Below are 27,072 nucleotides of genomic sequence, written 5' to 3'. Positions count from 1 at the left end.
CATCATCGTAATTCTCCTACATGCTTGGCACAGGGGAGAAGTTTCAGTTGGTTGCAATCTGCAACTTCACTACTAGACGGCACTAAATTCTACACACCAGACCTTTAAAGTTTAAATTAATTTTATGAATAATTACATATAGCTAAGTTCAGATGTATTGTCTTCTGTTGTCTTGTATTCTTTTGCACTTCACATTTAACTTCATATGTTAAATAACGAAATATTGAATACAGTGGTTTTTAAAACAGTAAGGTTTGTGGTAGTTCCCCTTTAAATCTTTGCACAACCTGTACTTCCGCATGAGAAGCCCCGCCCAGCTCCCTCCACATAATGCTGCTGTGTGATTACTCGGTCTTGTGACTCTACTGTCCACGACTAACATGAGCACTACTCTGAAGTTTACATTATTATTGCTGGCCCTTGCCTTGTCCCAGGGGCTGCAGCACAACTACATCGATGAAGTCGACGAAGAGGCCGAGACTGAACGCGCCAATGAGGCCTCAAAATACGGCTCTCTGTGGCCTCTGCCGCAGAAAGTGCAAATCTCCGATGTTTCATTCAAGTTAACCAGTATCAGCTTCAAAATAGTTGACGCCAAAGAGTCATCCGCCGGGCCGAGTTGCAGCCTCCTGCAGGATGCGTACAGAAGGTAAGAAGATCTATTGTATGCTGTTGGTATGTTATTTTCAGCTCTGTGCTGTACGTGCCGTTTTCAGTTTCTCTTTCCAAATTCGTTATGAGAAAATTAAGCACCTTGCTGCGTTCACGGACCAGTCACAACATGATAAACATTCTCTGCCCCACTCAACAGGTATTACGAGTACATATTTGGCAGTTTTAAAAGGCAGGAGCTGAGCAAAGGCAGGCGAGCAGGTCCCTCTGAGCTGACAGAGCTGCAGGTATGGATCACATCATCTGACTCTGAATGTGACGGATACCCCACTGTGGCTTCTGACGAGTCATGTGAGTCTCATCTCTTCCTCATTGATATCACATGGAATCATCATATTCACTGTGGTGCTTTTCCGCAGTGGTGACAAGAATATTTAACTATGAATTTACGGAAGTATTTCCATTTATGCAACTTTACTTATGTACTGTACTACATTTCAGAGGGAATGTACTGTTTACTCCACTGCATTTATTAAACTGCTGTAGTTAGCCTTCTGGTTACTTAGTTTACAGATCAGGACAAAAATATGATGCAATGTTAAAGATGAAACTACCCAATGACATATAAAGTTGTTCAAATTAGCATCACAGGGACTATTTTCCATGCAAGACCTTATTTGTAATGGAGTATTTTTATATTGCAGTAGTGCTACTTTTACTTAACTGAGGGGCTGTTCTTTACTTATCAGAGAAAAGGGTTGCTGGGGTGTGACTACTTTTTTTTTTTTTTGTATTTTTTACAACAGCAGTTAAAACAAAACATAAATCATGATAAACACAAAATAAATATTTTTGGCTTTTTTTTTCAATGAGACATGTAGAATAAAGTGATTTTTGATGAAATGCACTATTCTAAGCCCAGATTTGGTGATGTTTTTTTCTGACGGGGGCGCTCGTCCCACATTATGTGTACAAGGATTGTCGGAAATTTTAAAATGCACCTATAATTCCTGTGTTTACAGTTTCCTTCTATGATAAATGGTGGAATTTTTATGATTTTTTTTTAAGGAAACATGCCTACCAACATGCTTTCTTTAAAAATCGGCATTAAAAAAATACAAAATATAACCATTTAAAGTTGCTTGCCCCTGCCCTAACACAAAATAAAGAGTTCTTCCCCAGTGCTTAAAAATTATTTGACATGCCTCACCCTTTTTGCACCACACCCTCCCCTCTCATAAATAATGGACAGTCCCTGATTGATCAGAATATTTTTTCCACCATTGCGTCTGCAGATATGAAAGTTGCATACTGTTATCCCCAGGCTTCTGCAGAATGATTATAATGTGTATCTGTTACTGTTAAAGTTATAACCAAAAAACAGTACACTTCATACAGTGGTGGGAAGTAACTAATAAGTGTTTACTCTGTACTTGGGTACAGTTTTGAGGTGCTGCTTAATGCATCTCCACTACATTTCAGAGGGAGACATTTTGCTTTTACTCAAATACATTTATTCAACAGCTTCAGTTACTTCACAGATTAAGATTTTATAGACAAAACATATAAGGCACTGTTAAAGGTTAAACTGCCCAACAGCTTATTAAGTAGTTAAATTTAGCTCCACCTCAAACAACATCTAACAATACTTACATGCTTCTTCTGAAGGGACATTTGTCATGTGGAGTATTTTGATAATGCAGCATTGCTACTTTTACTTGACTAATTTATCTGAACACTTCCTCAAACCACTTCTTCTGTGTAAATGGTTGCATACTGTTATCTACAGGCCACTGCTGATTAATTATCACATTCATCTGTTGCAATTTCCAGTTGATTTGCTGTTAACGGTACAACTGCAAAAATCAAAAAGTCTGCTTTATACAAGATATGTGCCGGTCAATACTCAGGGCAAAAGAAAATTATAATCCAATTCATCCCATTAGCCCAAACCAGGGATACTCAACTTGTTTTATTTGGGGGCCACATCCATAAAATAACAGTAAGCTAAGAGCCAGTTAATGAACATTGATAGTATTTATCAGTATAAATGAATGCCCTGTTTTTAACCTGTCAATGTTTGCTGTCCTCACTCACTCACGTCAGGTGTACGCAGGGATTTTCTAGGATTTGAGGACATTTAGGGCTTAGCCTGGACCTCTGTTGGGGATTTCCTCTCCTCGTGCTTTTTTGATAAACAAGCACTATTTTGATGCCTTTTTTATGCATTCTGGCACCTTATTTACAGTCAGAGTACAAAAAAAAAGTGAATCAATGTGTTTTTATTGTGAATTAGAAAATGGTTGGTGGGCCACCCAGCAACCCATCGTGGGTAGGTTGAGTATCACTGACCTAAACTTAAATATAATTGGTTAACTAAACTTTGTGCGACATGCCATAAAGAGATGTGTGACATGATGAGTAACACAGATCAGCAGCATGTGTCATGTGAACAGTAGTTACTTTAGAGCTTGCACTGTCTACATATACATGCATTTCTTTTTCTCAATGATAATAATAAAAGTAATAATAGCCAAGAGTTAGTTGTGAGTGACTTAGGCTGCTCTGTCTACAATATTGTGTTCCACTGTACATTTTATACTGGAGATGCTGTCATTTTTATATTAAGTTGTAATGATTATTATAGGTCTACACCTGTTTTGTTTTTCTACATCATGGTATAGGCTACACTGAAACTTTTGCACACAGTTAAACCTTTAAATTTCATTTTGAGTTCTTGAATGATGCTTACCACTCAAAAATACTGCTTAAAGTTCTCTGTGTGAAAAAGTTTGAATCAAAAGCATCAGCAGTAGTTCATAACTGAGCCATGTGAGCTATATAGTTTTTTTTGGGGGGGAATAAAATATTTGTTTCACAGTTTGAGCAGGATGTTTTTAGATGGCTAGGTTAAGCAAGGTGCATCCATACAAAAGTATTATTAACAGTGTTGCTGTTTAAGAAAGGGGAGAAAGACAGTATTGGATTGGTTTTGGTATTGGCAGATAAACAAGGTTACAGTATCGACTTGATAGGGGCATTTTTACTAACTTCCACATTCAAGTACTTGCATTAAATTATTAAAGAGTACTCAAGTCCTCGTAAAAAAAAAAATTAAAAATCTAACTTGATAATAGGAATGTAAATTGGCCACTGTGTATGTACCCATTCTAGAAAGTAAAAAAGAACTGTATAAAAGTCATGTTCACATGGGGGAGGTTGGGCGGTGATTAATGTATGTGTTGAACGGATACTGACATCCAAACTGAGTACTCCAAAACTCATGCCCATCCCTAGTATCAGTATCGGACGTGAAAAAGTAGTATCAAGCCATCCATACTTTATACAATGGTAGAAAGTAACTAGTAACTCCATTTACTGAAGCACTGTACTTCAGGGCAATTTTGAAGTCTTACTTAACCTTACATTTCTTCTCCACTACATTTTAAAGGGAAATGTTTACGTTTTACTCCACTATAGTCGTTATATTTCAAATAAAGTTTTTACATTACAGAAACATATGATAAGCTTCTAAAATACAACAGTAGTGTTAAGCCAGGGCCCTTTGTCACATTTCAGAGGTCTATGATTGTTTGTAGTTTCACCAAAGAGAAATTCCCCCTCTGTACTTCTCGTATGGTGTAATTTAAATTTAGTTTAAAACTGTTTGAGGCTCAAAGAGGTAAAATTATCCAAAATGTCGTAAAACAACAACAACAAAAAAAAAAAAAGAAGCCCGTGTAGATGAAACTGCCAAAATCTGCCAAAGAGTTCTTAAAACTAGTTCCACCTCAACCAGCTATGGCAGCAAAATGCTGCATATACATTGAGGTATTAATAATGTAATTATATCTAGTGTTGTCAAAAATGTCAATTTATTGAGACATATCAATTTTGTATATTTGAAACCGTTTCAGCACTAATTTTCCACAGTATTGATACACCAGCACCAGCTGCACTTTCTCTTATTGTTGATGTTTACCACAGTCATTCTGCTCTTGTCTGTTACTCACCAAGAAAAGAAAAGTCATTGTTATGTTATAGCCTTGTCATATTAAGTTAAAAAGTCTGGTATCTTGACATCACTAATTACCGTACATCACTCATAGAGTTCTTTTGCATTTGATATTTAAAGGACATTTTGCTGATAATACTTGGAGGAATCTGAATACTGGATTTCTTCTTCTAACAGTGTTTTTACATTGTTGTATTGGTACTTTTACTGACCTGAATACTTTGATAATATTGTCACATTTATCTGACTGTACATACAACATTTTACAACCACAGACAGGGTGATTACTTATGACTCACCAGTGGAATTAGAGATTACCTGGACGGTAGATAGTAGGATTAACATGGTCAGTATAGACTAAATGTTTAAAGCCCCCCCCCTAAGCATTTAAGACTATGACTTTAGTATCTTAACCACCTGCCAAGCTCTGACAACACTGACTGTGCACATGTCCACTGTCCACAGATGAACTGTCAGTGGATCAGCCATATGCTGTCCTGAAAGCACCAAAGGTCTGGGGAGCCCTGCATGGTAGGTTTTTCACATTATTTCACCTTTTCAAAGCAAACAATACAGCTGTAATCCACAGCCAGGAGACGGTTAGTTTAGTTCAGCATAAAGACTGGAAACAAGGGAAACAACTAGTCTGGCTCTGTTCAAAGGTAACAAAATCCACCTGCCAGCAAACTCAATGATTAACACATTATATCTTGTTTGTTTAATCTGTTGTTTTTTGATGATATGCAAAGCTCAGATAAAGTCTCCTCTCTTTAGCTTTATATTTAACAGACACACCTGAAAGTGATATACATGTTCTTATCTAAGTCTCAGCAAGAACCAGAGGTGTGGACTCATGTCACATGATATTAACTCAAGTAGATGCGAGTCACATATTTGATGACTTTAGACATGACAAAATCAAAAAAGACTTGCAACTTGACTTGGAATTTAACATCAACGACTTCACTCGGACATGAGCCTTTGAATTGAAAATACTTGACACCTCTCCCCAAAAGCCCAAAGATTGTGTCTTATTTTAAAAGTGTGCCACAAGTCAATTCATTTCCTTAATCATCCAACATTAACGCTATTCATTCCAAGTACGTAGACACAATTCCCCAGATCCACTTTGTTTGAAGACAAAGACACAAGAACTTTCTTTTTTGTACAATATTTGAAGTTGCACAAAGAACAGTCAGTCAAGGCTCATGTAAACATAGTCAGTGAGCTAATGCTTAGCAAATACCATGATACTGTGAAACTGCAGTGTTTTCTGAGACGGTTATCGTACCGTGAAAATCTCATACCGTTGCAACCCTACTTGAGACTTGCATGTGACTTTCAAAACAATGACTTGGTCCCACCTCTGGCAAGAACCAAATAAAAGTATTTCCCAAAATGTCAAAGCTATTCCTTTAAATTATTAATTGTCAAGCTGTTTTTGGTTCATTTCTGTCCATCAAATGCATTTAAATACTTAAGCTCTTCTCTGAACCATTAAAAAAACCCCACTTGATCACAGATTTAAAATGGATGTGTAACGTATACCTCTTGCGTGTATTTGTAATATGTGCCATCAAAAGCTGTTATGTTGACAAAATGCTGAGTCTGATGTGGCGTTACACTTTGCATGCGCTTCCCTGTGACATAAAATTATAGTATGTTAGTTTGTCTCTGTGACTTTGACTTTATGAGGATATCATAAAAAGGTCCAGGGATTTGACCTGATTATCCAGTGTGTTTTATTTGCATCACATCTAGGTCTGGAAACTTTCAGCCAGTTGGTGTATGAAGATGAATATGGAGCTGTAAGTGAAGGGCGATATGATCATTTTTATTTTTTTAAGTCATGATGAGGATCAAGGGTCAACTGTATGTGAGTCAGGTTTTCACTCAGACTGATTTTTATTTTGTATGTTTCCAGAAAAGCATCAATTCAACAACAGTCAGTGACTTCCCCAGATTTGCACATAGGGGCATCTTACTGGACAGCTCTCGGCACTTCCTGCCCATCAAAGTCATCTTGGCTAATCTGGTACATCAATGAGACCTTTCGACTTTTGTTTTCACAATTTTAACTTTATTTACAGTTTTAAATAACTTTTTTTTCCCCATCCATTCAGGAAACAATGGCGATGAACAAATTCAATGTTTTCCACTGGCACATTGTGGATGATCAGTCCTTCCCGTACCTGAGCCGAACGTTCCCACAGCTGAGCCAGCAGGTCAGTAACACTGGTTATTTGTGTTAAATCTCAAACAAATGCAGTTTTAAATACCAAGACATTGCATTTTTCACAATGCAATAAAACTTTTCACAGGGCGCTTACCACCCATACACACACGTCTATACACCTGCTGACGTGAAGATGGTGATCGAGTTTGGCCGTCTGCGAGGCATTCGTGTTGTCCCGGAGTTTGACACTCCAGGACACACACAGTCTTGGGGCAAAGGTGAGTTTTACAAGTGTCACATTGGACTGGGTAATATATTGATACTGTGATATAAGACTGAATTCGTTTTTTGATATTGTAATATTCTAAGTGCTGTCTTTTCGGATTCAAAGGGTACATTAATCAGGGTTCCTACACTGTATGAAAAGTATGTAAAATATGGTAATTGATTTTAGTAATTACCAGGTTTGGATAAGTATATAAGAAAAGAAAAGAAGAATATAGAAAACATATTTGTTTCCAGACTATTGCCCCTACTTTGTTTACTAAAAAATAAATTCAGAATTTAAAAAAAAAAAAAAAATCACACAGGCAGTGTGTTTTTGTGACGTTTGAAGCAGACAGCCAGACAAGCCAAAATGCTGACCACTGTGGGAGAGAGCGTGGGCCAGAGAAGACTAGATGCAGTATAGCATTGGACTGACTGCACACTTGTATGCTGAGCTGTATATCACAGCCTGCAAAACACCTCAGCCCCAAGTGCCTTGTAACTGAACCACATGTGGACATCTACAACCAAACTAGTAAAGACAAAAGTGCATTTGCACATATACACAGAATCACACATAATCAATTATCAAGCTTGTTGTAGTTATCAGAAAAGTAAATGGACTATTTTTTCTGCGTTAAGATATATCTTTATAGCTGCTTTGCATTTGGGTCTTATTTACAAAAGGGGACAATAATATTATAATATTTATTTAATATGTTAAGGTGAAATAATATGAATATAGGTAGCACCGGTTAGTTTACTTGCTGTTGGGTGGAGATGAACTTCTGGGTTTGGTGTTAATTGATCTGTATGAGCTACAGTAACTGACTATAATCATCTGGCAATTATTTTGCAACATAATAGTGTACATAGTCAGAATGTAACATACATGTTAACAGTTGAATTTTAAGAACAGTTTTTTACATGATAAACATATTTGTATTTACATGTCAGATATGCCTGAAGAAATTATGGAATTTTGAAATGGATAATGTGTAGGAATGCTGATTATTTGTCTTTACCCACTTGGTCATTATATCCACATTACTGGTGATTAAAATTGCATCGTGCAAACATTGTTGCAATAATGATATTGACGTATTTTGTCAAAAATATTTTGATGCTTTATTTGCTCTATATTTCCTAGCCCTAGTGTCACCACTTTTTATGTTTTCTATATACCTCCACACTGGCAACAGCCGTATGTTTTTCAGGTAGCCCATCTATCCGTCCGTCCCATTCTCGTGAATGCAATACCTCAGGGACACCTTGAGGGAATTTTCTCAAATTTGGCACAAACGTCATCCTGAAGTCAAGGATGACCTGCTTAGATTTCTGTGGTCAAAGGTCACTGTGACCTCACAAAATACGCTTTTTTTGGCCATAACTCAAGAATTCCTACACTTATTATGACAGAATTTCACACAAATGTCTAATAAGATAAAACAATTAAGTGATGGCATTTTATCCCCAAAACGTCAAAGGTCAGCTTCACTGTGACATCATGCTGTTCTGCAAAAACATTTTTAAGACCATTGTTCAACGCCATATCTCAGGAGCAGAAGGGAGATATTTGATCAGAAGCAAATTGATGACACAAATCTTGGGTGTCATATGAGTCTGGACAGACATGGATGTAGAGTGCAGTATTACTGGTTGGTGCAGGCATACAACTGTGAGGCGGTAATTCTAGTTTCTAAGAAATTTCTTTTTTTTCTTTTTTTTCCCCCAGAAACTTACCTGAAAGTGTTCAGCAAGGATATATCTGAAAACAATAAACCATGACAAATGTACTTTTCCTCTCAGGCCAGCCAGATCTGCTCACACCCTGTTACTCTGGCTCCAAACCCTCTGGCTCCTTCGGACCTGTGAACCCCATCCTAAACACCACCTATGACTTCATGAGCCAGTTCTTCGAGGAGATCAGCACCGTGTTCCCTGATGCCTACGTTCACCTGGGAGGTGATGAGGTGGACTTCACCTGCTGGTGAGACTGTGTTCACAATGTCTACAAACGTCTCCTGAGCATCAAAGATTACACAGCAGTTAATATTTGGCTGCTGTTTTTTTTTCCTGCAGGAAGTCCAACCCTGACATTCAGAAGTTCATGGAGCAGCAAGGCTTTGGACAAGACTACAGCAAACTAGAATCATTCTATATTCAAAAGTATGTTGCTCATTTTATATTCAAGTAATTTGCTTGTTTGCAGTTAAACTGATTAGCAGAGAAACATCACACTTCCCAAGTTCTATTTATTATAAAGAGAAAAAAACCCATTTATTATCTGTTTTGTTTTGTTTTTTTGGTTTTTTTTTGTGATAGACTTCTAGATATCGTCACCACTACCAAGAAGGGCTACGTGATCTGGCAGGAGGTCTTTGACAATGGTGTTAAGGTAACTTAAGATTTATTTCCATGTTAGAGTTAATAATTTAAGACTTCATAGACAAATGACCAAGATTTTGGTTTGATTGATTCATCACCATTTATAGGTCATTTCTGTTGTTTTTCATTCTGTGTTATTAAAGGAATAGTTTGACATTTGGAGAAATAAGCTTGTTTGCTTTCTTGTGAAGCTGTGCTAATATTTTTCTATGGTAGCTTCATATTTAGCATACAGACATGAGAGTGGTATCAATCTAATTATTGAACTCTCAACCAGAAAGTGAATAGAAACACATTTCCCAAAATGTCAAACAAAAAAGAAGGAAGGGTTATGACGTCATGTGACTGCATTCAGATTTTGCCTAGGTGCCAGACTTTGGCACCACTTCTATTTAAGTTAATGGGACAGGCCGGCAAGTCCCACTATAACCCATCATATCTGCGCTTACACCTTTGACTGAAAAAAGGTTCTACAAAATAATTTAAAAAAATAATAATTTAAAAAAACACATTACAGTAAGAGTGGGCATTGGTATCCTTGTTATTGGTCTCCAAAGAGATCATGGCTTTGTCCAGCAGCTGCATATAGTTTAACTCAAGCCACTGTTTGGTTGTGTATCATGATGTAGCTATCTTGTAACAAACGGTGCAGATCTGATAGATTATTGTTGACCAAAAGAGATCAGTTATTAATGGCTCTGAATATGACTGGCTGGACTCAGTAATATGGCCTTTCAGAGTTAGGTAAATATCCTTATATAAGTATTAACTGCTGAAAAGATGGTCTTTTCACCAAACTGGGCTGTCTGTGCAGTAGAAAGACGCAAATACCTTTGACATTTGTGCTACACGACCAGAGAAAACAGAAAAAGCACTGTGTCATTTGCTGTTGCTCAAGAGGTTGAAAATGTAAAATGTTGAAATCTACCAGAATGCACTGCACCGCACTGAACCAATAAACCTTCCAGCTGGTGGGTGACGTAATGCAAGTTAATCGTCTGAAAAACTACATGGCAGCCGGCCGTTAACAAATGATCTGGAATTACAGTTAAATATTAAGCAAAAATATGTTTTTGAAAATACATGAGGCTAAAAACAGGCAACAAGCAAGGTTTATGCTTCTGCATACCTACGACGCACAGGGCTTTGCGGAGGCGTTGTGTCCCTCTGCGACCGACGCAGAGATGTGACGTGCACCTCCAAAAAATTGTAACCACACGTCGAGGCTATGCAGACCCAACGCAGACCACAAGAGCTATGATTGGTCCTTCCAACTACATCATTTCCGGCATTTCGCAAGGTTTCACTTCCTGCTGCAGTACAGTATTCGCCCATAGTCTGCTTCGAGCCATTCAACGGGCGTACAGACCATCGGCGCAGTCGCCTCTCTCTTCGTCGTCGTTGTAACATTTGTAATAAGAGCATTTATTGTTCAGTGTCGATCATTTCGAGCTCCAGCAACAGTCTTTCTCTCTCAGTCGCCATCTTCACTGGGACTAGGGCAAAGCCGGAAGATAAACAAACAATGAACGAGCAATGACCATAGACGTCACAGAATCTAGGTAGGTATGTAAAAGAACACCGTGCCCCCAAGCGCTTTAGCAGGGAATTGCATAGCGACATCTCCGGCACAGCACCGGATTTCCGGTGTGGCGAAGTTGCTGTCCGGCACGGGCAGAAGTGCTCTGCATTGCAAGCATTTCACTCGCATTTGCCCCTAAAAACATATATATGTGTGTGAACTGGGAAAATGATTTAGGCGCACAGTGTGCGAGTAAACACAACCTACTGTTTACCATAATCGGCATCGGACGTTCTTTCGTCAATAATCGATCAAATAAATGTAATTTAAAACTCACTCCTTTGGCTCTGACACAGCCGTGTCCCTCCCTGCCTGCATTTGGCTCTGACACAGCCGTGTCCCTCCCTGCCTGCAGTCCCCACTGCACTGGGCTTTGTAACAATATCCCGCCTACAGCCCCCTCTGATTGGCTACACGGCACAAGTGATAGCCAATCAACACTGATGCCTGTGCATGCTTTCACATCATGTCACATTGAGACACAGAGCTCAGATGGAGCAGGAGAGGCTCCGGTAAGCCAGCAGTAATTTTGAAGGTAAGGTAACAAACCAGACAGAAACTAAAGTTGCAATAAAAATTCTCTATGCTGAAGTTTTAAAGTCACCACCACAACATTATATGATCCATTTCAATGGTGACATGCTTGCCCAGAGGCGAAATTTCGACGTAACTGCCTGTTTAATTCACATCAAGCGCGATACAATTTTGCAAACAGCCTAAATGATTTAGCTTCTAAAAATAAATAGCACCAAGGCAAAAAGAGATGTAGGAGCTATAAGTCAAAAAGTCTGGTAACCACTGAAAGTTTAATCTTTATTTATAAACTCATTATGCTATAAAAGTTTAATCTGAAAAGTAACTACTAATTAAAGCTATAATCTTTTTGTTCGTTTTGATAATAAACACGTTCCTTTGCAACATACACATTTCTGTTTCTTCATTTTGTGACCGCAACACCAACCCCCACGCTCCGGAAAAGATTTCAGATTTCAGGCACACAAATCTTCCATGCACGACATTTCAGGCACAAAATTTTTTCTTCCTTTAACCCCTGGACATAGGCCAACAGGACGCAGAACTATGATAGGCACACAACAACTGCGGAGCAACTGCGTGCACGTTGCGTCAAGTGTACGCAGAAGCATATAGAAAGCAGGTGTACAAAAATGAGGGAGTATCTGTTGTTTGAGCAACAATCCCAAGCCTTTAATATTAGCTACCACACACATAAATCACCACAATGATCAGTCTGGAGAGGCTGTAACACTTGCTATCACTCACCAACACCGCAGCTCTGTTTCTTCGGAGAGAACAAGATGCTGCACGGTGACAAAATGACCCTTCCTTCTTTTATAGTGTCCTTGACCAAAATCAACACATCATGTAGTCTCTAACCTAAGTACAGTAGCATGGTCTGTAACTGTTCCAGTTAAAGCCAGACACAGTAGTGCATGTGTGGATCGGCAGCGGGGCTAATGAGGAGATGAGCAAGGTCACGGCAGCAGGGTACACCACCATCCTCTCCGCCCCATGGTACCTAGATTACATTAGCTACGCACAGGACTGGCAGAAGTACTACAAGGTTGAGCCGCTCAACTTCAACGGTCAGTTTTCATAGAAACAACGTCTTATGTCGAATCAATTTCGAATCAATCATTTGGTGGAGGGAAACTGATTTTGGTTGATTTAGGCAACAAATGGAATTCTGGATTTTGTTCAACAGGCTTACGCTTCAAAACTGCACAGTTGTGACAGGGAGAGTCAGACAGACATGAGGTGAAGATGAGGCCGTGGTTGGTGGTATCGCATGTTTCTTTCGTGGGTTGATGTAGTTCACTGCTTTGGAGGACCAATCCTGGTGTACTAGAGACAAATACCCAGTATGTTAAAAAATAAAATAAAATAAGACATGGTTCAAACCCAATAAGTCAGGTTTGGTCCTCTATAAATCTGGACCAAGACGAGAGTGGGCTGAACCTTTTTTTTTTTTATTTCCAGACATTAAAATGTCACCATACAGATTATATCATGTCCTGCAAATAGTTTAAACCTAATAGAAGTAAACACACAAAAGTCACATGAATCAGAATCGAAATAATAGAAGGCTCTGACATTTTCGTCTTCGTCCCCCATCTTTCTTCTTTATCTTGCTGACACTGATACATGTATGTATGTGTGCTGTGTAGCTGAAACCAGACACACTTATCCACGTTTGGAAAGGAAACCAGGAGCAATACCAGAATGAGATGGCAAAAGTTACATCCTCAGGGTACCAGACCCTGCTGTCCACTCCCTGGTACCTGAACCGTATCTCCTACGGCCAGGACTGGCGGGGCCATTACAAGGCCGACCCACAGGATTTTGAGGGTTTGTGTCTGCATTCATTATTTATTTAAGAACGTTTTTTTCCCCTGCCCATTACGATGGGTCATTTGCTGTTTATGGAACTTTGTTTTTGTTTTTTCAGTATTCACATACTGGTGTTAGGACTTTGCCTCAGTCATATGATTATTTTATTGTTCTGTTGTTGGTCTGACTCAGATTTTGTTATCTCTATTGTTTGACTCTTGACACACATCTAAAATGTCAAGGAGATGTTTGTCACTCCTGTGCAACTATGTGTAAGCCTGTTGAATGAATAGAGGGAAATGATCTTAATGTTTTTCTATCTGAGAATATCACAGTATAATTTTAAATTAAATCAGATCAAGTATTTAATTTCTCAGTGTAGTCCAGTGGAGTTTTACATTCCCTGGACATTGCTTGGGCTGCCTAAACTTATCAAATAATACATTTTAAAACAGGAACTGAGGAACAAAAGAAGCTTGTGATTGGTGGAGAAGCCTGTTTGTGGGGGGAGTATGTGGATGCCACCAACCTGACACCCAGACTCTGGTATGTTATTTCATAATAAACTCGTATCAGAAAAATAAATGTACTTTAATCAGTGACACATCACATGATTGTAGACTGACATTAAAAAAAAAAAAAAAAAATTCTGTTGACTTTGATCACTCACAGGCCTCGCGCCAGTGCTGTGGCAGAGCGACTGTGGAGTGCCAAGGATGTGACAGACATCAACGATGCCTTCAACAGGCTGTCTGTACACCGCTGTCGTATGGTGGAGTAAGTATCTGAAGTCTGTTTGTACTATTCACATCTACATCAGTTCCTATGGAATCAGGTGGGTCTCAGTGTTAATGCATGGCCATAACTTAAGGGCACCCTGCTGTCCTGGGTTCAGAAAAAAATGATCAGGGGAGATATTAACTGGAATTCTGAAGTTAAATTTAATACCTATTAAAACCCTTTCCATACATTTTAAGACCTCACCGCCACTTCGGGTTTAAACCGGTTACATCAGCACAGTCCAACTTATGTTTATTAAACACTGATTGAAAGACAGTACAATTAACGGTCGTAGTTAGTGATAAGGATAATTCATAAAGATAATTCAGATAGACAGATTGGGAACCAAGTAAGAGAATAAATTAAGTGACTAACCCAATGCAAGGTTTATTTGAGTAATATCAGTACGACACGTGAGCTAGAAACACAATCATACTATAGTTTGCCACAAAAATGTCATAATTAGGGCTTAGTAAAGTGTCAAAGTCATAGTAGAGTATGTCATAAAAAAGTCAGTCATATATCAAAACGTGAAAATCACAGTATAGTATGTCAAAAAATGTATGTATGTCAGTATGTCATAGTACAGTAATTCTTTAAAAAAAAAAAAAAAAGTGTTTGTATAGTATGCCATAAAAAGATCATAATATAGTATGGCATAAAAAATGTCAGTCATAGAATAGTATGTAAAAAAAAAAATGCAATAGACATGAAGTATTTCATAAAATATTTGTATAGTATGTTATAAAGAAGTCATAGTATAGTATGTCAAAAAAAATGCCCAAGTCATAGTGTAGTATTTCATAAAAAAAGTATGTATAGTATGCCATAAAAAAGTAATAGTATGTCAAAAAATGTTATTATATGGTATGTATAAATTGTATAGAATGCAATAAAAGCCATGATATGAAAAAATAAGATGTAAACCATAAAAAATGCTATAGTGGTGAAAACTCATGGTATAGTATGTTTTAAAAAAATGTCCAAGTCACAGTTTAGTATGTAAAAAAAAAAGTCAGTGTAAAAATGTCATAGCATAGTATGCCATAAAGTGTAGTGTCACAAATGTCATAATATAGTATGTAAAAAAGACAGTATGCAAGAAAAAAATGCCACAAAGTCATAGTCAAAAAGTCATAATATGTAAAAAATAAAAAATGTCATAGTATAGTATGCCATTAAGAATGTCATTTAAAAAAAGAATTAAATGTCATAGTATAGAATGTCATTAATAAATCATAGTATACTGGGTGGAAGTTCGCTGCATAGATCAGCCTCTCATTGGGCGGAACGAGCCACCCGCTGAAGTCCCGCCCTACCACCTCTGGTTGTGTAGCAGTTTTCAACACGTCCTTTACTAACTTTTGCGGTGTTTGATCTTGCGGGGATGTAGCCATTTTTCTGCCATGGTTCGCGTCCTGTAGGTGATATTTTTGTGGGCGTGTTACACCAAAACCTGTTTCCCCCCGGCAATATTTTTGCAAGCGCACCGTTGCTGTGGCACCGCCGAGAATGATTGTGATTGGTTGAAAGAAATACAAGCAGCCGGGGCGGTTTTTTCTCCAATCTTAAAGTGAGAGTCGGCGCAGCCAAACCTTTCTTTTCTTGAGAAAGGTCTGGTGAGCGAGACTAGGTTTGCCATGAAAACAATGTCATAGCATATACCATAAAAATGTATAGTCTGCCATTTAAAATAAAAATAATTTAAAGTCATAGTATAGCATTCAAAAAACAAAAGTATAGCACATCTAAGGCAGTACTTGTGGATTCCTATTTAAATCAAGAAATATTGTTGTGTGCATCAGAAATTCTTTTGTTAATCCTTAAACCCATTAATATTGAGACCTATCTGATTCCATAAGTACCAGCCTCTACATGCCTCTAACGGCTATCATCTAACATCTGTGAGATGATAGCCGTTAAAGGCTACTACATTAATACCAAATATCATCTAATCTATCTTTTTCAATCTAAGGCGTGGCATCCCAGCTGAGCCGCTGTTTTCCAGCTACTGTCCCCGTGAGTACAAAGGTATCTGAAATCAACGGAAAGGCTGGCCTTGGGAACAGAAAAAGGGAAACGAATCCACACACAATCACCTCCATGCTTGTATTTTAAACTAAGAAATCAAATGCTAAACTGCCTTTGTAGAGTTGTCACTGTACCGATGCTCAGACACATCATCCTTTTTAAATCTTCTTACAGAACTCTTGATCACATCTAATGTCATAAACATCTGGAATTTATGAATGCACTCTGTTTTTTATCAATGTTTGTAAAAAATGATTGTGAATAAAATGTTGACATTTTAGGTGTGTCTCGTGTTTCATTTAAAAAAACAAACAAGGGTATGAAATATTTAGCTATAAATTTATTTTGCATCTTGCTTAGAACATGGTACACTATTGTCCTCTTCCCTGCAGTGGGTATTCACACGATAAACAGCATTTTACTTACTCAGTCTCATATTTACTTTAAGTCCTTAAAAAGTCTGTTTGGGCCCTAGCCATGCCTCTCTTCACAAGGCCATCATTAAGAACGGGGGATCACAGCAGCCCAGCCGTTCTTTTAAGGAGGGTGCTCTGGTCCTGAGGGCTCATATGCTCATAGGTGTCCAGCTCCAGGGAGAAGGTGGCACTGCCGGATGTTAGTGTTCGCAGGATGGTGGAATAGCCCTTTAGGAGGAAACAGGTTTGAATAGTAAACAATAATCAGGATGACCTGTTAAACCAGAAACTACAGACAAATGTTTGAACTGCACGTCCTCTCACCATCATCTCAGCTAGGGGCACAGTTGCTAGCAGCACCTTGTTGTCGTGACGACTCTGGATGTCTCGGACGGTTCCTCGTCTTTGGGCCAAGTCCCCTAGCACAGAGCTGAGGCGTTCCTCCTCCACAGTCACCTCCAGGGACATCACTGGCTCCAGGACCTGACCCTCTGCTAGCCTCAGGGCCTGCATCCAAACACAACTGTGTTGTACCTATTTATAATCCTGTAGTTTACGGTTATACGGAAACCTGTAATGGTTTACCTTAAGCATGCAGCGGGACACACAGGCAGACACCATGGCGGGAGATGTTCCTGGTTCCATGTTGACACTTTGGATGAGTGTAGATACACCCTGTAGAGGATATCCTAACAATGGACCTGAGGGTGGAGGCAAACATTGAGTGTGACTTACAACTTATAAAACCATCTGGCAATATAACAAGAGTGGCACAGGTTTACCAGTTTCACTCAGTGATACCTTGATGATATGAGCTGTGCACTCCATTCTCCACCGCCTCTTTTATTTCTGGTGATAGCTGACCCCTCAGTTGCTCTGTGAAAGCTAATTCACATGAACCACCAGCAGAGATGTCCAGAGGTGCGACAGCCAGCTGCACCTGCACAACATGTCGTCTCTCCCCAACAGTACGGTCCAGCATATCTATATTATCAGATAAGCAGGTTAATTCATACATGAACAAAAAAAGGGGGTGAACAGTAGATAGAGACAAAACTTTATTTATCCTGGGGATTTCTGTGCAGCACTTCAGAGACACCGAAATGATGAGGTGCAAATCCAAAATATATGCATCTATAACATAAAATGCCAAATCAGATCAACAGTATGGAGACTAAAAATATAAACAGGTTAACAGTAGGGACCAGACTAGGAGAGACTGCCTATAGATAAAGAATTATTTCTCCCTCTACTATAACCTAATGCAAAAATTAAAGGGTAACTTCAATATTTTTCAACCTGGACCCTATTTTCCCATGTTATTGCGTCTAAATGACCAAAGGAGGCGACAGTTTTTGAAACTGGGCCAGTGTTGAGCAAGAGTGCTGCAGACGGCAGGGGTGAAACAGGATGCAATGTAACAACTTAAGCTGAAAACACACCAGCACTGCACCGTGCGACACACGTCAAGTGCCGCCCCTAGCACAAACGGGACACGACACGCTGCAGCTCCTCAACAGACAACCATACAAAGTTATAACTACTTTTACTGAAAGCTCTGTACTTCTTCCACCTATGCATTAGCCAAAATTTACGTGTTGACACTCCCTAATTAAACATGATGTCTCACCTGAAGAGCCAGTCTCCAGCGTTATGACTTGCCAGGCACTATCTTTCTGGCCATTGTCTTTATAATGACACACTTGTGGGTCGTACAGCTCGGGATATTTGTCAACCTCAACAACGGGTCTCTCCTCATCCAGTCTTGGTCATAAACAAGACACAGCAACAGAGTTCTCTTTATGCATCAATGGTGAGGAGGGAAAAAGAGCTGCTATGGGAGCTGGTATGTACAAGCTGAGAGTGAGTGATGGAAAATGCATTTAATTCAGGGCTGGCGAGGCTGGAAATATGACAGTGGCATAAAGTGCTGCAGGGCAGCACATGCAGGAATGTCGACACGCATCTAGCCACTGCCACTATAGGGTTGTACATAAAAAATAATAGGGGCATATTCTTTGATGTGCAGTGTTTGGTGCCAGTGTGTTTTGGCCTTTAGGGGCATTTGTGCACCGTCTATTTATGTCCACTAAAAGTGCTTGTTTTTGACACTTAGATTATTTTTTCAAGTGTCTAACAACATTATGGAGATGATCCTTACAGAGATAGACCTTTTTTGTATAAGTAAAATCCTTTTTGTTTAACCAGACAGCCATGAAATCACCATCACCAAACCCACCAGACTTTATTTAAATAAACAGCTACTTTAGCATGTATAGAGCCAGCATATTTTCACATCTAACTCAGTGAAATAAGGGTTTATTTCAACCATACCAGAGTTGGTGATTGTTGAAACAGTGAAAAGAGGGACCAAGACATTTTTTGTGAGTTTTATGTTGTGTCTGTCGACTTTGACTGAAGTGTGTTTTACAATAATAAAATTACTCTTTATTTAAATGGAGTCTGGTGGGTTTGGCGATGGCAATTTAGGGGCTACTTCTGGTTAAACAAAAAGGATCTTACTCTTTAACAGAAATGTCTATCTCTGTATGGTACTTTCTTAATAAATAGTCACACTCTTAGAAAAATAATCTGAGCCTGTCAGTGGCAAAAACAAGCATTCCTAGTGGACATAAATTGAAGGTGGAAACTTGCCCCAAGTTGCAGCCTGTTTCGCTGCTGCCATTTGCAGCGGTCTTGCTCAATTCTGGACCAATTTCTAATTATTCACATATAAAAAAAACACATAAGAACATAGGCTTCAGGTTGAAAAAATTCTTAAGTTACCCTTTAAGTTATTATTTTCTGTTATACCTGTAGTAGAGACCTCACGGAGAATGGACTCCCTGTAAGCCACCTGTAGTGGTCCAAGGTGAGTCTCAATGCCATACTCTCTTCTGATCCGATCATGGATGATCTCGATGTGCAGCTCTCCCATCCCACACAAAATGGTCTGAAAATAGCGACAATTAGTAGACTCACTCTTACAGATGGTCTGAACAGACTCCTGGATAATCCAATGATGGTATTACCTGGCCAGAGTCAGGGTCGACCCTGACTTTAAGGCTGGGGTCTTCTCTCTGAAGGCAGTTCAATGCATTCTCAAGATCTGTCAGGAAAAGAAGAACTACGTGTAAGTACCTACAAGGTTGCTGGAGCATCAGTAGTAAAACTGTAATCAGTGTCACTGACCAGCCTGTTTGGCCATAGTGGGCAGTTCTATGGTGCAGAAGAAAACGGGATCAGGGACCTCCACCCCTGACAGAACCACACTGGCACGTTCCCCATGCTTCTTTCCTGCTTCTGCGCCATCACTGTGGGCTCTGCGGGCCGCAGCTGCTGCTGAAGCCTTTGAGGAAACGATGGTGTCTCCTGTGACTGTCTTGAGTCAAAGTGGAAAACATAAATACCCTTTTTGGGGGGAAAAACAGCAAAAAATATATATATAATCCACAATGCTCTACCTGCTTCAGCCCAACAGTCAGAGCGATGTTTCCCGCCGTCATCGAGGGGATTTCTACATGCTGATCAGCAAACGGCACCAGCAGCCTGCTCATCCTCTCACTACAGGCAATATCAAACAAATAAAGTTTTGACATATAATAATAATGATCTGGGTCATAACTGTAGTGGAATGTACGTACATGCTGTTCCTGTTGATGTTGTGGACAGCAGTCTGTGGTTTCAGAGTACCAGAGTAAATCCTGAGAAATACCAGCGGGCCACGCTGCTTGTCATGGACAACTTTGAAGGCCAGAGCACATAAGTCGTCCTTGTACCACCGCCTGCGGGATGATGAACAAAGCTTTTGGTCACTTACTTCAGCCTTTAAATACGGTGGCCCTACAGATTTGTGCTGTAAGTAGTAAACACAAAAGCAGGAGCCGTTTCCAGGGGACACTAAAAGTGATGCACATGGCTGAAATTAACCTAGCATTAGCCTCTTGCTCATTATTAGCCTGCAAATTGAAATAATCTAACACAATATACACAATTTATTATTTTGAAACAAACTATCATTATGCTTGGGGAGTATTACGTTACGGTATATCGCGGTGTTTAGCAATACCGAAGATGTCATTTTATTATCGTCAAAAATACAGATGCTTCTATTGAACTAATACAGAGATGCTGTATTAAGGCAATGTATTGTAGTGAACAACACGGGCCACTAGAGGTCAGTCTCTGCTGGTGGAACAGACAGCTGACCTGAGCAAGATGGCGACTGTGGACGTGGTGGGGATAACGTTGCAGGAGTTTTTAAACCCAGCAAGACTTGTCTATGTAGGATAAGTGCATATGAAACGCAGCGTTGTAGGCTAGACATTGACATGCATGCTACAATGACTTCTGTCATCAGTAGCTAATTTGTCATGTTTTTTTTCTTTCACACAAATATTGTGATATGTCATATATCACAGTGAAATGTCAGGAGGGTATGAAAAACAGATACCGCCCAAGTCTAGCTATGCTGCTACTAATAAAATGAAAGCTACCACTTCCCTTCATTTGTTCATCAGTTACCAATTAAGAATCTGCTGCCCATTCTTTCATTACAGAAATACACACTTGTTTAAAACATTATTAAACAACTGCAATTTATCTTTGTCCTTAAACATTACTTGGTGACAATTCTGAGAGTAACTATAGCCAGCTAATATAAACCTGTGTCACAAATACTTATGTGTATTTTGACACAATATTTAAATTGGCAGGCTAAAAATAATCAAAAGGTTAACACTCGATTAACAACAGATTTCTACAATAATATCTGAATCATGCCATCACAATGTTAAAATAAACCAAAAATGTGTAACTGCATTTAAGCTCATTTTCTAGCACCACTAACAAATAGCCAACTTAAAAAAATTCATAAACCAAAATCCACGGCAACAACAAGTGGGCAATGTCCATCGCTTTTTAGTGTCCCAAGGACACAGTTTCCATTGTTGTCTCTGCTCTTTGCTGCACGTGTCTGTATTTGGTTGAATTTTCTGTATTTGCAGCACACTGAGCTCTCAGGGCCACAGTTATACATTTTTGTCATCATTTTAATAACACTTGTAAAAAAGATAGACAAGTGTCTTAACCTCCTCTTATTGCTGCTTTAATTTGTGTATTTTACTCTCAAAAGTAAAACTTCCTAGCAATAGCTGTCTCTGTGGTTAAATTCAACTCCAACGCTGTGAAGAGACATCAAAAGATTATTTGCTCTCCAACAGTTCATACGATTAAATTGAAGCAGAAAATAAAGCCTGACTTAACTTAACTGCAGACCTTGTTGTGGGCAGTTTCTACATGAAACTGCCCACAACAAGGTCTGTGTAACTGTCCTGAGTAAGCGGGTCATGGTTTCTAGAAAGAGACATTGCTGTTGAGTTTTTAAATGTATTTTTATTTATGCTTTGAGCACCACAAGCAGAGTGACATCTAGTTCCATTACACTGGAGAGAAGGCAGACATCTCTACAGCCCTTATAACCGACGCTCTGCAACTCACACCAAAACAATCTAAATTGATAAATAAGACTAGAGGTAGGAGGGAAAAAAATGTTGTTTTTTTTTTTTTAATTTTGGGGTGAACTGTCCCTTTAAGATTGTCACCCTCTCAAGTGGTAGGGTCACACAGCTGTGGTTGTTTCAGTACTTCTTTTGGAAAACAAATATGTGTAAAGATGAAAAAGGCCAAGAATAATGTGACAAAATCATTGAAGAAACATTATTGATACACAGAGCCTGGTCAGAAAAATGCTGGAATGGCCCTTTAACTGGGTGTCACAGCGGCTCAGGTCTGAGTTAGTTATAGGTTAATGAATTCACTCACACTAGGTCATGGTGTCGTTCATTGGGGGCAGGCAGGTAGGCGGTGATGGCATCTAGAAGAGGCTGAACACCTCTGTTTCTCAGAGAGCTCCCACAGAGCACCGGGACACCTTTACGGGCCAGAGTCACCCGCCGCACAGCCTCCTGCAGCTGGAGACACATCAGCACCATTTAATCTGTGTTCACAAGTAACTGTGCTGCTCTACAGGCTTACGATGGGATACCATGCAATACAACGCTTACTTTGCTGGAGGGCACAGCATCGAAATTGTCACTATAATCAGTCAGCAACACTTCAGCAAACTCATCATCTAGATCAGCAACCTGTGATTGACAACAGAAATATTAACTGGAAAAGACATCTGGAGCACTTCATCATTTCAAATGGTCAATATTGTTGTAAAAGTTCTGACATGTACCTGCTCTATTAAAGCTGTCCTCGCCTCATTGACCTGCTGCAGCAGCTCTGGCTCGTCCGACTGGTCGAGAGGTTTGCTCTCAAACATTCGTCCATCATCATCTCTCAAAGATTTTAGGTTCCATATCAGCTTCTGGTTGGTTAACAAGTCAACCACACCTGAGAAGTTTTTGCCACTGCCGACAGGAATCTGGGAAACAGGATGGTTCTTCATGAGGCAACTACATTATACAGGGACATAATCCCATTATGGTTTTTAGGTACACTTTTTCTGTTTAGCTTCTTTTTCGATTTTCGGTGAAGTATTCCTTTAATGACATGTAATGGTTGCTGTGTTTTTCTAAAGGCCTACCTGCAGGAGAACTGGATTGGCTTTTAACTTCTGCCTTATGCTGTCAAGGGAAAAACTTAAGCTGAGGGAAAAAAAGAAAGACAGTTCCAGTTAAATTTTGTGGAAAAAAACGTGTATATGGTCAAACTGTTACACTGATTAATAGTCACTCACTTTGCTGCAGGCTTATCCATTTTATTCAAGAAACAAACACAGGGAACATGGTGCTTCTCCGCTTGTCTCCACACAGTCAGAGTCTGAGCCTGTTGGTGTTTTCGAGGCAACAGAAGCGACTGTGATCAGAGTGCGCCCAATTATTTGACACAAGGAAATATTAAATGGAAAAACAGGAAGCTGTTTAAAAGCGAACCTCAACACCGGCAGAAGCATCGATCACTGCAACAGCCCCGTCAAGAACACGCAGCGCACGCTCTACCTCCAGAGTGAAGTCAACATGTCCTGTGATCGAACACACACACACACACACACACACACACACACACACACACATATATTAGTGTGACTGCTCCTTCTCATTTCCATTGGTCTATTTTATTTTCACAAGGATGTTATTTCTACCTGGTGTGTCTATGAGGTTTATTCTATGAGTTTTCCAATCAAATGTGACTGCTGCCGACTGTATGGTGATGCCACGCTCCCTCTCTTGAGCCATAAAATCTGTGACTGTATCCCCGTCGTCCACATCTGAGAGCAACAGATTAACAGACAGAAAAAAGAGACAGACATAAACAGTTAATCCACGAGTAATTGAGAATTAACAATGCCCACGTCTTTTTACTGTCCTACTCACCTCCTAGTGCTCTCGTATATCCTGAGTAATAAAGCATCCTTTCTGTGGTTGTTGTCTTTCCTGCGTCGATGTGGGCCATAATGCCGATGTTTCGGATCCTGATGCAGAGCACAAAGGTAACATGGGGCTCAGAACACAGCTGAATCTGAAGAGCATTCAAAAGAACTGACTGCAGAATGAAATGAACTTACTTGGATATATCCGGGTTGGCCACAGCTCGCAGTGATTTGACATCATCTATGACAGTGAACAAGAAGTAGAATCATGATGATCTGAATCACTGATGCTACTGGTGGAATGTAATTATGTACATTTAATTAAGTGCTGTATTTAAGCATAAAATAATGATATTTATTATTATACAAATGTATATAAATGTGTAAATGTAACATCTCAGAGGCAGATATCGGTAGCTGTAGGTACGAGTTACTTTTCAGATTACAATTTTTCTTACCCTTCCTGTCCAGTAAAACAATGTATCTCACCTGTTCTTGAAAATTGGGACAATTAAAAAATAACCCATAAAATTTCAACTTGTCATCACACTAATTCTGTTTCTGGGGTGAAACATTATTTTTAAAGGACTGATATATATTAAATAATATGATTTGTACAATATTTTGATCTGCTTTCTTTTTTTCTTTTAAACTTATTTACTTTTACTGTTAAGGCCTTTAAAATCTAAAACTAACAGTACGTACTGATTGGTGTAACAGTGTACTGCTATAATCATCTTTGTTTTAAAATATATGTATTGTACAAATGTTGGCTCTGTAGAGATTTGTCCCAGATTTTCATCAGCTCTGTCAAATTTCTACAAAAACATCCTTTAATCAGGCATAAAAGGAGTTAGCTATATCACAAGGACTCCTGTCTCACTTCCTGGTTTCCAAAAAAGTGGGAATTCTGATCACGTACAAATAAGCTCTCTATTCTTGATAATTTCATTAAATAATATTGCTTGTGGGTGTGTCTAAACTACAACAGGTCAACTCCATAGCCCTTCTAAATCAAAACAAAATAAGAATTATGGCTTAAAAATTACTATTTTGCTTTACATTAAGAGAACTCTTAGCAAAATAAAATGGCCTCATTACAACTGCAGTAAAATTAATAAATACTTTCTGTCAACTTTAAGACATTAACTCCACCAGATCTTACCTCTGACATCCATCAAGTATGGTGTTCGAGAAAAAATTCAATCATTAGGCCGATTACATGGTTTAATAGTCAAGACTTTGATCTTTTAAATATAATTTCCCAGGCTAATTGAAGAGTAAAAATCTAAAAAAAAAAAGAAAAAGTTTTATCCCAATTCTCAAGACTGAGTGATCTCAAAATTCAATGTTTTTCCTTTATACGTTGAGAAAATTCTCCTCCTTTTTACGCAAAAAAAAAAAAAAAAAAAAAATCTTTAAAAACCCTCTTGGATCAGCTGGAAAATACGTTGTCACAAAGCTGAAAACAGGGCTGTTTTTCTGACACCAAAAAGGTGATTTTATTTTTTATTTTTTTAAATACAAGGTTCTCACGGAAAGGCGACACTACAAACATGTGACGATTTCATAGAATATGATGCACTGATGTAGATTAAACTACCCAACAGTATATAATGCAATTAAAATAAACACGATCTTAAACAGCCACAGCAGTAAAAATGCAGCAGTAATAAGATATAATAGTAAAACACTAACAGGGCATATTTTACTGCACAGTGAGTAGTTAAGCTTGTAATACTTTATGTAAATTTTGCTGATAATACTTACATTACTTTAGTAATAGTTTAAATGCAGGACTTTTACATGTGGTGGAATATTTTCACAGTGTGGGATTGCTATTTTTTACTGTAGTATGGGACTGTTTATTGCTTATGAGAAGTGAGGGGGTGACGCAAAACAGGGAGGCATGTCAAATACTTTTTTAAGCGGGGGAAGAGACTTGTGGGTTTTTTGTTTTGCTCATACAACTTTAAATTTTTCTTCTTTTTTTTTTTTTTTTAATTTCTTTTTAATACCCTACGAACCCCCAAATCCCTCTGGCAAGTTTGACAGCCATGTTTTCTTTATCATAGCCAGAATCTGTAACAACAGAGATGATTGTCAACGTTTCAAATTTCCGACAAGTTATTTTTGAGGAGGATTTGAATTTTGTTAAAGACATTAGCAGTTTTTTTGTGATGACTCTCACTCCTGTGCTATTCGCTCGTTGCACTGGCTCCAGTACCTGAATTTGGTGTGCCTATTAAGGAAATTTGGTAATTCATGGTGGAGGGCATGCATTATCCAAAACAAAGTCACACCCCAGGCACTCCTCTCCTCTGATCAGTTAAGTATAGCCCCTAAAGGATGTGAAGACTTTACTTCTTCCACCATTATTTATAACGGATCTACTTGTGAAAACAACGTACCTGGAAGAAAGCTGTAATGTCTTTTAACATGCCAGCTGACTCTACATCTGCAGCACTGGAGGCCAGCAGTGAATAAATACCTCCCCTGTGAATGAAAAACAGCCTGTTGTGAAGTCAACGTGATATTAAAATAATTTATCACCGACAGCGTTTAGTTTGGCAAAGTATATCTTACCGAAATCATTCTGTGTAATGTCCCAAAGGCTCCAACATGTATCTTTAATATCTGTTTATCTTCCAAGCTTTTTCCTCATAGTCAACCTGAGCTGTAGACGAACCATAGTGCAGCAACATTACAGCAGCAAGCAGAGCGATGTCAGCCGGCTTGTGATGGCTGCACCATGACAATAAAAAAGAAGGAGGGTTATGTTTTAACCCAGCAGATATACACTAAATTTATCCAAGAGAATGGCATTAAAATGTCCTACAAAACACCTAATCGACGGTGTTAAAAGTCACGCTTTCATAAGGGACAGCTCCATAATACATCCCCAGAAACAAGCGTGTGGCCTATATTTCCGGGTACGAAGATAAAATATGCTCCGTCAATATTAACAATAAATAAGTCAAATACACGTGCATAAAACTGTGCATTAGTTATTATATCGATTTTTTAAAATCATAAATTTGGTCTTTAACGCGGCTCAGTGTCAAGGGAAACTTTTGT

The 27,072-nt window shown here is 38.9% G+C and overlaps 2 protein-coding genes across 3 annotated transcripts; one reads left to right on the top strand and one right to left on the bottom strand.

The window, feature by feature from the left end:
• The first annotated feature begins 320 nt into the window (after window positions 1-320).
• hexb (hexosaminidase B (beta polypeptide)) lies at window positions 321-16,480 on the top strand. 2 transcript variants are annotated; one of them, XM_050053716.1, is made up of 14 exons: window positions 321-649; window positions 812-963; window positions 5,093-5,158; window positions 6,389-6,435; window positions 6,552-6,662; window positions 6,751-6,852; window positions 6,949-7,081; window positions 8,880-9,060; window positions 9,153-9,239; window positions 9,396-9,468; window positions 13,227-13,407; window positions 13,845-13,935; window positions 14,062-14,166; window positions 16,145-16,480. In XM_050053716.1, the coding sequence occupies exons 1-14, from the start codon at window positions 381-383 to the stop codon at window positions 16,206-16,208; spliced, it is 1,662 nt and encodes a 553-aa protein (XP_049909673.1). In that variant the 5' UTR covers window positions 321-380; the 3' UTR covers window positions 16,209-16,480. The 2 variants fall into 2 exon arrangements, with proteins under 2 accessions (XP_049909673.1, XP_049909674.1); XM_050053717.1 differs by lacking the exon at window positions 13,227-13,407 and adding an exon at window positions 12,470-12,644 and having other exon boundaries at window positions 322-649.
• A 45-nt stretch (window positions 16,481-16,525) lies between these two features.
• On the bottom strand, window positions 16,526-26,954 carry gfm2 (GTP dependent ribosome recycling factor mitochondrial 2). The gene is made up of 20 exons (XM_050053715.1): window positions 26,581-26,954; window positions 26,406-26,490; window positions 24,190-24,235; window positions 23,999-24,096; window positions 23,767-23,892; window positions 23,558-23,646; window positions 23,362-23,450; window positions 23,209-23,269; window positions 22,858-23,046; window positions 22,682-22,762; window positions 22,440-22,588; window positions 20,261-20,401; window positions 20,081-20,180; window positions 19,809-19,998; window positions 19,649-19,725; window positions 19,431-19,569; window positions 17,418-17,600; window positions 17,202-17,317; window positions 16,941-17,123; window positions 16,526-16,844 (listed from the first exon to the last, which is right to left on the bottom strand). Exons 1-20 carry the CDS (start codon window positions 26,587-26,589, stop codon window positions 16,716-16,718), a joined length of 2,280 nt encoding a protein of 759 aa, XP_049909672.1. The 5' UTR covers window positions 26,590-26,954; the 3' UTR covers window positions 16,526-16,715.
• Between the last annotated feature and the right edge of the window lie 118 nt (window positions 26,955-27,072).

This window comes from Epinephelus moara, chromosome 9 (genome assembly GCF_006386435.1).
Source record: "Epinephelus moara isolate mb chromosome 9, YSFRI_EMoa_1.0, whole genome shotgun sequence".
Taxonomy (NCBI): domain Eukaryota; kingdom Metazoa; phylum Chordata; class Actinopteri; order Perciformes; family Serranidae; genus Epinephelus; species Epinephelus moara.
This window is presented reverse-complemented; position numbering and strand designations above follow the sequence as displayed.

Bases quoted from the DNA above. Each gene is read 5' to 3' on its own strand.
- hexb (XM_050053716.1), top strand. From the start codon at position 381: ATGAGCACTACTCTGAAGTTTACATTATTATTGCTGGCCCTTGCCTTG. The intron at 6,663-6,750 runs GTACATCAATGA...CCATCCATTCAG, and splicing joins AAGTCATCTTGGCTAATCTG to GAAACAATGGCGATGAACAA. The intron at 9,240-9,395 runs GTATGTTGCTCA...TTTTTGTGATAG, and splicing joins GAATCATTCTATATTCAAAA to ACTTCTAGATATCGTCACCA.
- gfm2 (XM_050053715.1), bottom strand. The intron at 23,451-23,557 runs GTTCGCTTTTAA...AAACACCAACAG, and splicing joins ATGCTTCTGCCGGTGTTGAG to GCTCAGACTCTGACTGTGTG. The intron at 20,402-22,439 runs GTGAGTGAATTC...ATCATCCCGCAG, and splicing joins GAACGACACCATGACCTAGT to GCGGTGGTACAAGGACGACT.